The sequence below is a fragment of the Battus philenor genome, unplaced genomic scaffold (assembly GCF_028537555.1).
Source record: "Battus philenor isolate CCGP_79_NKW_IND1 unplaced genomic scaffold, ilBatPhil1.0.hap1 SCAF_9, whole genome shotgun sequence".
Lineage (NCBI taxonomy): Eukaryota > Metazoa > Arthropoda > Insecta > Lepidoptera > Papilionidae > Battus > Battus philenor.
Window position 1 is genome coordinate 5,861,784 of NW_027181759.1, and position 10,879 is coordinate 5,872,662.

Below are 10,879 nucleotides of genomic sequence, written 5' to 3' on the forward strand. Positions count from 1 at the left end.
AATTCAATGAGGTATACTAAATTACAGGCACTAGTTACACAGCACCGTATAAAATGGATTAAGCCCTTTGTAATGACTTCTAATATTGTTTTGTTGATGTGACAATAAAAGATAAATATTAATTCAAAGATAAATTGACACCTTCAGTCAATATTTGTAATGATTATATTTTATAACTAGATAAGTCTGTTTGCAGAAAGTGCAATGCTTCAGTAAGCTAGTGATAATATACATACGATACCTTAAAAGGCGGCATTAGATTTGGCATGTCAGAAATATCTTTGTTGGAAATATTAAAAGTTTATAGCTGTTTTTAAATGCCTGGCTTTAACTATTATATACACAATAAAAGTATAAACGACTAATATATCCCATATGCCAAATCAAGTGCCGTAAGCTTTAATACGTTTTAATTAAAAATTCAGAGTTGCAATTAATCACTATAGTCTATTAATTGTCATAATTTAAGTATAAATAATGAAAATTCAGGCCGCTTACAGCCGGTCCTATTCGAAATACTTGGGGGAGACCTATGTCTAGCAGTGGACTCCCTACGGCTAAAATTATGATGATGATGATGAAACGAATTTTATTGTACTAACTAAGCAAGTCTTCATAGTATTCCAACATCGCAATAGAAGTTTACAGACTAAAGACGTTTCTGAATTTGCCGCATAGCAATTAAGAAGTCGTTTCACTCTCACGATTCTGCACTATATAAACATTTGTGAGGTTACTATATATTTATTCTATATTTGCATATTCCTCGATATACAGGATGTTTGATAATAAATGTAAAAGATTTAAAAGGATGAATGTAGAGCTCCAAAAACTTTAAAGCTTTCGTAACTATTACCAATCACGTTGTAAAAAAATATCACTAAATATGTTACTTTGAGTAAATTATAATTCTTTTTAAAATGCCGAAATATGTCTTAAATTCCGAGTTTTGAAATCGCTTTTTCATAGTAAGTTATCAATACGTTATTTATTATTACTGAAACAGTTGATTTTTGCATGGCATTACCATATTTTAATTACAGCGAATACGCTGTACATTCGTCCTGGTAAAGCTTTTTCACGTATAACCAGTTGCTCTGTATAATATATTGTAAGGTTATGTTTTGTTTTTTTAGAATATTAGGGTTTCGACGTGCGATGCCTGTCATAGGGCGCGTGTTAAATATGACCACGGAGATCTATGACGTCACCGAGGGCGACATACTGCGGACATTTTTCGTGTCCCCGGCCAATAATTTTTGCTTTCATGGAAAATGTTCTTACTATTGCGACACCGGGCACGCCATTTGTGGAAACCCAGACATGTTAGAGGGGAGCTTCGCAGCGTTTTTGCCTTCTGCCGATTTAGCTGAAAGAAAGGTAATTTAAAAACGCTTCCTGTTATTTTTATTTTTTTTTAATTTGAATAATAATCCACAATATGAGTGACTTACATTACTTTCACATAACAATGTACAAAATTGAATATGAGTAAGAAAAAGACCAATATATAGCTATTTCCGCCAATGCAGTAGTAGTCGTGCAATAAAGTGCACCGCCCGCCAGCCCGCTGATAAATGCACATGCGGCAAATGCGAATTACCCAACTACCATCGTTAAATCACTCAACACGTGTTATCCTCTCCACGGGGCATCCTCAGGAGTTATGTTACACTGATTAGTGCCAAACACACAAATCCACTCTGGATTTGGAGGAAGTGGCTATATATTGGTCCTTTTCTTATTTAAGATGGACTTCCGCAAAATAACGCCCGAATCCATTAGAAAATTACTTAATTAATTAATTAGACGTACATAGTCCGGGCCATAATTATGCTGACTTCTACATAAACGTTAATAACTAAATAAAATATGTAAGACACGAGCAATCTATTGTAAATCAAATTAGTTATAGCCAAGATTTTATATTTTCTTTATAGTGAATATTAATAAAAAAAGAACAGTAACTGATACAATTCTTTAGTACAAACATAATATTTTATCAAGATATAAACTAAATGTTTTCGCTCAATATGTTGCTAATATTAAAACTCATGAACGGCTTATATAATTTCTTTCAAGGCACAAGAGTACATATAGTGTTAAAAATATGAAAAAATAGAACACTTGTTTTCTATCGAATAAAGCACCGATTCCTTGTTGCCAAACTTTTAATATTTGACTAAAAATATAATAGTAAAGACGACAACCGTGCAAGTTTACATGAGTAAGAATCCTCATCCTGTACTCTGGTCAAAGGCCATAAAACCCTTTCTCCGAACGTACAAAAATCTGGACAACGAAATCCGTTGTTTGTCCTAATATTAAGGTATTTATAACATTGATCACAGTCTACACTATATTTAATATTTACTTATATATGTGTAAAGGATATATAAATGTGTTTATTCATTTAGGTGTGGAGGCACCCTTGGAGAAGATCGTATCACAAACGGCGTAAAGCTCAATGGGAACTACAGTCCGACTACTGTGATACGGTAAATACTAATTGAATTACTGTTCACATATCTCCTTATGGCCTCTTTATGACATTAAAAACAAAGTAAGCTAATTTAAATTTACAAGCGTTTTTTTTTTATATCTTAACTAAATAGATAACCGACAATTGTGTCATCAGTGGTTTTTACGTGACTCGAGAAAATTCTTGAATAATAATCACCTTTGTCGAGTTATTAAAAAAATTGAATGTTTTTAATTACATTATGACGTTTCCAACAGCAATGTGTTGTAGCTTAAATCTCTGCTGGGACTTCGGCACTCTATTTAATTACTTTTAAAAAAATACGGAGTCTTCATAGATTTCTGAACTGAATATTAAAGTATTTTAGTTCATTCTCCAATGCTATTTTTACATGTTTTATATCTGAAGTTTGATAATGTGTTCATCTTGAATCAATCAACATTATCAAGTCTATAATTGGCGTTTTAAATATTGTACTCTAGGTATAAAAGTCGTAGACTTTGTTGACTTTTAACGATTGTAACCGTCTTGCATTCAGTGTCTTCTGTCGACCTTAACAAGGGCGTCCAATATGTGGGAGGGACATTCTACGCTTCGGTTACCGGTCTGTGATCTCCACTGCAGAACCTTAGGGACCCAGCGACCACCTGCGCGCTATTCTGCCTGCCCAGTGTCACTTCATCTTTCCTATCTGCTGGGCTATATATCGATAGATCTGTGGACGAACATAGGATATCGATCCTATGTTCGTCCACCTCATTATTGTGTCGATATCATAGAGAAATCACTTGCCCTCTCTATCGATCGTTGTGCGACTATATATTCTCAGCTTCGGTAACGAGGATGTTTTTCCCGGACGCCGTCTCAGCCTACCGCGTGCTCCGCAGCATCGAGGTGGACGCGGTCTCGGCCCAGCTCTTCACGGGGCACGGGGGGTTCTCTGAGTACCTTCATAGGTTTAAGCTCAAGGAGGACCCCTCGTGCTTCTGTGAACCGGGCGTGGGCCAGACCGTGATCCACCTTGTGGCCCGGTGTCCCGCATTCGGGGGACTCCGGTTCGGCTTCGAGTGCCGGTCTGGTGTGCAAATCAAGGAGGAATCAATAGCCTCCCTGATAGGCGAAATTGAAACTAGAAATGACTTCCTCGAGTACTGTAAAATAATCATAATACAAGCAATTAATAAAAATAAAACTAGGTAAAAACAAAACAAAATAAAAACAAGACTGATGTAAAATAAATAATTAATTGTATAAGAAAACAACTGTGATAAATGTACCTAGTAAATAAGAACTGTAAAAAAATAAGAGGACGAAAGAAAGAGGAATAGAGTATAAGGGCATAAAAGAACAGAAATGTAACATGATAGACAGAAAAGAACGGATGATAAGATGAACAAGAGAAGATCATGAAAATAAAAAAAAAATTATGTGAAAAAATAATTGTAAAAAAGGTCCCTGTCCCAAAAATCAGATAGGGGTACGAGAGGCCCCCAATAGCGGGGGTCATTAAAAAAAAAAAAAAAAAGACTATATATTCTCTGGCTCCCTATTATTACAATTTAAAACGAATCGAGTATTTTATTCATATACCTTTGAATCTAAAATTAACAATGCTTTTGTGTTTTGTAGTTACTCAACTTTTTATTTCTCTATCGTAATTTAATCGATTAAGTAACTTGTGTATATTAAACTGGTAAAATAAATAGATTAATAAAAGATCTACTTGGATTTCTAGCCACTAATTGTCTCACCTTCGTCGGCTTGTAAATGACAGTCCCACACCTAGTTACTCGACACATTTCTGTCAGTCTGTATAAGGTCACACATTATTATTTTATAGCAAATTGCGTTTAGCTAATTACGATGGAAACATTATATGGGTGTCTTACTTCTATACATTTTGATAATTGTTTTTGGCCCCAAATACCTACATCGTGTATCGTGAGTTGATGTAACATTTTGTTACCAACAGGTACGCACAACTCCACCTTACGACTCAGGCCGAAGACTACTGGATCTTATGGACATGTCTATATTCGATTTTCTAACAGGCAATATGGACAGACATCATTATGAAACATTCAAGTAAGTATAAGCTAAAACTAATCATCATCTTATTGTCTGATAGACGCCAGTTGCAAAGCGCATTATCTGTGCCAATATTATTGATTAATTGACATCGATCTCTATAATTTCTTACTATAATTAAATAATTTAAATTTAGAAAGGAAATAATTGAAAGGAAAGCGACGTAAAAACAACGACTGTTAAATAGACTTCTAATGGAATTTGTACACAACCGAGCACCCAAGAGCACCACAACTGGTTCGCTCTATACTTTTTTAATTTCATCATCATAAGCATATCAGCCGATGGACGCTCAGTGTAAAGCATAGGTTTCTCTAAAAGATCGCAACGGTGATTGGTCTTGTGCGGCCCGCATAGAACGATTTTTCGCAACCATAACTACGTTGTCGATCCACCTAATGGTAGGCCTACCCACGCAGCCTATTGCTCCTTCAGACGAGCAATTCTTTTTTACTATGAAGGTCCGAGCATAGCTCTCTCCTATTTAATGGAATCAGGCGTTACCTTGCAGAAGTCCATCCTAAGTTAGAAAAGGACCAATATTTAGCCACTTCCGCACATGCAGTGGTAGTCGTGCAACAAAGTGCACCGCCCGCCAGCCCGCTGATAAATGCGCATGCGGCAAACAATGCGAATTACACAACTGCCATCGTTAAACCACTCAACACGTGTTTCACCCCTCCACGGGGCATCTTCAAGAGTTATACTACACCGATTAGTGCACAGAGTCACTGTGTTTGGCACTAATCAGTAAATATTGGTCCTTTTCTTACATAGCTCTCTCCATTGCTCTTTTGGCAAAATAAAAACTTGTCACGTTACAATAATGTTCACATAATATTAGGTTGTTGGAAAATAGTTAATAAATAATACAGGAAGTAATTTTATCTTACAATAATACCACCGAATAGAAGTTTAAATATACTATTAAAATTTATCTAAAGCTAAAACAAACTTTAAAGACGGCAGCGACGTTGATACTACGTAAAATTCAATAAGGAAAATCCGAAATAATGTGCTATCAAATCATTAAAATTCGTTCTTAACAATAGTTGACAATTCACTAATTATCGCGATATACGCTTACGGCGATTATTTTTTTGGGGAATAATGAAAATAATTCGGCTGTAACTACATAAGTGTGTTTTCTTAATAGAATATTAACTTTAATACAGTTAAGTTATATTGGTACGAATCTATGAGCTTAAATTAGGTAATAAACTTATTTCTTAGGTTTAGCCTTTTACACACAAGTACAGGAAATGTGAAATAAAGAAATATTACTATTTATAATGCTATATAATTGTAAATTGTATATTATTACTAGCTGATCCCGCAAACGTTGTTTTGCAAAAAAATTAAAGTTTTTAATTAACAAATGTAAGTTAAGGGTTGATCGTAGAGGGGTGAAAATTTAGGTTTGTATGTATTTTTGTATGCTGTATGCTCATAATAAAATAAAAACAAAAAAAATTGTCTTCAAAATTAAAAATAAAATTTAGGAGTGGACCACCCTTATCACTTAGGGGTATGGAAATAGATAGTAGTCGATTCTCAGATATACTAAATACGCATGTAAAATTTGGTAAAAATCGGTCAAGCCGTTTCGGAGGAGTTCAAGTTCGAACACCGTGACACGAGAATTTTATATATTAGATTTGACTATGAGTCAGTAGACGCGGTATGGTTGACCTAGTGGGAACTAAGTGGACCGATGACATACTAAAGGTTGCGGGAAGTCGTTGGATGCGGGGAGCGTAAGATCAGTCTTCGTGGCGATCATTGGGGGAGGGACGTGGGCGTCTTTCGGCTGATATGATGATGACGGCGAACTTAAAAAAGTATAGAGTGATGGGTCAGGTGCCCTTCAATGTTCGGTTCTGGACAAACGCCATTAAGTCTATTTAATGGTCGTTGTTTTCAACTTTCGCATTCGCTTCCCTACCGATTGATTTCTAAATTCTAATTATTTACTTGTAGTAAGAAAATTAAAAATCAATATTATAATATCTTCGAAAATACAACAGTATTAAATTATTCTAATATTCCTGTATATTATCTATACTTTGAGACTACAACTCGTATGAGAGTATGTGAAATTGTGGTGCATTATTAAGAGCTTGTTAATATGGTATTTACTACCTAATTATAATATTATACAGTATATGTTACTATAGCAACTAGCTCAATTTGAAGCTCTCGTGCAAAACGTTCAAGTTTTGTGTTATATTCATATATTACCTTAAACTGTGCTCGTTTCTTTTATTAAGTTATATGAAAAAAGTAAATCATGATATGTTAGGTTTTAGCTATTCTTACAAAATGAAGTAAAAAGCTATGGACGGATTTATAGCGAATGTTTTAATTTATTGGTCTTTTCCTAACGTCCTAAACATGTTGGCGGTCTACATAGTCAGAAGCAGTTGTTTCGACATCATCTGTAAATAATTTCAACTTTAGTCCGTTCGCTGCTGGACATATGTCTTCTCCATAGATTTTCATTAAGTCCGATTGGCGGACTTTCTACGCTGTGTTTGGCGGGCCGTGGTCTTAACTTCAAAATCTTAAGGTCCCTGCGACCTTCTGTATACTCCATGGCCTGTCCAATATTGCCTAATTAATTATTATCAATAAATTAAATTTGAACTTATCGATATATTTACTGTAACAAATAAACTTTTAAATCTGATCTATTGAAATTTTATTTAATAATCTGAATAATATATCCGCAGTTATGGATGAAAAACTTAAAAACCGTTTATGTCTTATGTAACAGGATGTTTGGAAACGATACATTTACGCTGCATTTAGACCAAGGGCGTGCATTTGGGAAGGCGTTCCACGACGAACTGAGTATCCTGGCGCCTCTGCTGCAGTGTTGCGTCCTAAGGCACACCACGCTCGCCGCGCTGCTCAAGTGAGTCACATTCAAAATGTCACCAGCACGACAAGAGCTTCGAAGAATTTACGTCGGAAAGCTTTCTCACAAAAACAGATTAGTCATTTTGGGGAAGTCCCGTGGCGATCGAGGTCACCCGACTTAACTCTAATAGATTGTTTATAGGGATACCACAAAGAAAGCGTTTGTAATGACTAATCCTCGAGGTCTTACGAATTTAAAAGAAAAAAAAAGAAAAGCGTGTGGCAAAGAACACAAGGTTACATTTTGGACAGTGTTGTACTATTTAAAAATGAAATTTGCTTTTCTCTTATTATCATTAAATGTTTTTTATTAAAATTAAGTTAAATTTGACATTTTTTTAAGTTTGAAAACATAATTCTGCCGCCAGATACCTGTTATATAATCTATATGCATTAAAAAATCATTTTTTAAACGAGAACGTTATTACGTATTTTATTAAACATCTCGTAGACATACATAGGTAATGGTATATAAACCGATCGAAAATTTAAGCTCAAATACACTGGCAAAATAATCACTACAATATCCTGTGAAAATATTTGCAATTTTACAGTTTTGAGTTAACATTGGTCGATAACAAGTAATACAAATAAATATATCGCTGCTATGAACTTATAATAAAGAGAATAAATGTGTTATATTTTTAGGGAGTTACGTTAAATTTTATTTATCCCTATTTATTTAGAGCTTCATAGAGTTAGTTAAAGCAAACGACTAAAGGTAATCTGTGTCTCTTTAACACTAAGTTTAAAGGCTTCACGGATATCTCGTCTATCCGCTGTTACCTTTTCCTTGTTCCCGAAAAAGGCATCACTTGTCCTAATAATTTTCAGCAGTACCACATCACAACGAGATTTTCTATTGACATCCTGTTCAGGTCCGCTGTAAGGGATTATAAAGGTAATTAATACCGCGAACAAGCAGCCTCTTTTCGTCGCCTTGTAAGACGGATAGAGGACACTACTATATTCATACTACATACTAGTCCGAGATTAAAGGGTTAAAATGGAGAAGAATCTCCGGGTAACATTTGGATTGTTATTATGAGGATGTATAGAGAAACGAATATAATCTACTTAGGTCAGCATATTGAGAATTTGATGTAGAAGAGATGTCCGTTGGGGCTCGAAGGTTCTGAAGAGAAGACCCCGGAACGTCAAGCGCGGCGTAAGACGTTATCGTTAACAAACGACCTTAACGGGATAGGCCGGTTCTTACTGGTCCCATGAAATATTTATGGCAAAGGCCTTTGTATAAAACTAAACTCTGATGATATTATTAAAAATATTATTTTCCTATAAACATATTTATATAGGTTATGTCATAATAAATTTTGTATTGTTTTAGGTTCAATAATGGCATTCCACTTTCAAAAGTTCTTCGGGAATCTATGAAAGCAGATCCAGTGTCTCCAATCTTGTGGGAACCCCACCTCGCGGCTGTAGACAGGCGGATAGGACTAATACTCGACGCTGTAAGAAAATGTGTTGAAAAGGCGGAAAACCCTTTACAAAATGAAGTGAACGATTTTGTATGACAAGTGCCACTAGTGTATAGGATGATGTGTCAAGGAACGCGTAGGAACAATTCGCTGAAAGTGATTTAAACAAAATGTGATATGTGGTACTAAAATTACGGTTTAAGGGTCAGTGCAATTTATAAACGACTTATCAGTTTGTACTCTCTCGTATATTACGTGACTTAAGACAGTTATACAATAAGTGAATTTGTAATCAATGCAACTAGTAACTTAAGTCTTTGGTCCTAAAAGACTTCTTGCTAGTTTTAAGGTTTTAGTGCCAAAGATTGTCCAAATGATTACTTGAGATCAGCATAATGTTATTATCATTCCATTAAAAGAGTTTAAATTAAGCCATTATAATCATGCCAAATATAGACGGAGGAAATTTATATTTATAATTTGTTTACAAATGACAACTTCTAAATTTTGAATCAGTATTGGGGTTTGTCATAGAGGTTATACTATACGTTAAGTGTGATGAGGAAGCCTACTGGTGTACATAACTTTAGTGAAATGCAATTAATTTAAGTTCTCTAAGTTTAACTATTGTTGTTACCCATGTAGCTTAAAGCTCAAGACGTCGCATATCATAGATAGGCAGTGACCACTGCGTGTGATATATTCGTATTATAATTTTGTTTGTTTTGTGTTTTGGTCGTTTGAAACATGCTAATATGCTCACAGTTTTTTGTGGTTTTTCGTTTACTAAACATTACATAGAGCATTGCCAAGGTCGCTGAATGTGAGTAGGACAAGATCGGTCATCGTGGTGATCTTTCGGGGAGGTGTATGCCTGGCATTGGGCGTCTCTCAACTGACATGATGATGATGATGATAATAAAGCATTTCATCGCACCATGTATTTCTATTATGCGATCTGAAATAAATATAAAAAAGTTGTCATTTGCCATCTGATGCTATTTATTTTTGTTTAGAAAATTTTGTTATTTCGGCAGCTCGTTTTTTATAGTTTTAACATCGTAATTTACGATAAAACTGACGTCGATATCTAGTTTAAGTGATAAAGATCTTTGTTTGTTTTACTTAATTATAGGAGTGATAGAAAAATTGTAAAATTATAACCGAATTAAGAGCATGTCGGGTCAATATTTGAGGCTGTATCAGAACACTAAATTTAAAAACGACTTGCCAAAGATGTACCTTTCATTTACATACATTTCAGTGTACGTTTTAAAATGTTGTATAGAATTATATGGAATGGATGTTTCTGTTGATTGTTAATAAATCTTCGATAACCGAATATGAAAATTGCTTACCGGTGTTTTCTTACTAATTTCTATAAAGATATTATAAAACTTATTTTTCGTATCTGAATTTGACATTAACAAATCAGTCTGTTATTTTTTTATGATTAAAAGCTACTTAAGATGTATTCATCTGAACATCTTAAACCAAAACAACATGATGTCACATATCTTGCACAATTCATCTTAACGAAGCAACTTGCAAATGTAAGTCGCAATACGGATAGGGAATCCATGGAGGCGGCATACGTCCAGCTGTGGACTTCCTGCGGTTGAAGTGATGATGGTAAAGCAATCAACAAATAACAGAGCATTTTATGCAGAAACTAATAAATTTGGATTTTATTTTTATTATATTTTTCTGTATATATAAATACTATACTTGCATATAAAATATGTTTCCTAGCGCTCATTATTCCTCATAGTTGTTTAAATTTTAAGGTTTATTAATTATTGTACTAATTAATTAAAGAGAGTAACAGACATAGCCTAACAGATTGCCGAGCTAATGTGGCAGTGAACTGTTCCTATAGCGCGAAGAATAGATAACCGCAGTAACGTAGGACTGTATAAGAAATTACGGTAAGGCAAGGGCAGCG

General features: G+C 34.6%; 1 protein-coding gene across 3 annotated transcripts in view; it reads left to right on the top strand.

The window, feature by feature from the left end:
- Positions 1-10,285, top strand: part of LOC137931976 (extracellular serine/threonine protein CG31145) — a 108,296-nt gene extending 98,011 nt beyond the window's left edge. For all 3 annotated transcript variants that reach the window (XM_068775498.1, XM_068775499.1, XM_068775497.1), the window contains 5 exons: positions 1,137-1,380; positions 2,418-2,498; positions 4,455-4,567; positions 7,347-7,487; positions 8,841-10,285. In XM_068775498.1, the coding sequence (XP_068631599.1) occupies positions 1,137-1,380; positions 2,418-2,498; positions 4,455-4,567; positions 7,347-7,487; positions 8,841-9,030 (769 nt within the window). In that variant the 3' untranslated portion in view covers positions 9,031-10,285. The remainder of the gene's footprint in view (positions 1-1,136; positions 1,381-2,417; positions 2,499-4,454; positions 4,568-7,346; positions 7,488-8,840) is intronic.
- Positions 10,286-10,879: the final 594 nt, after the last annotated feature.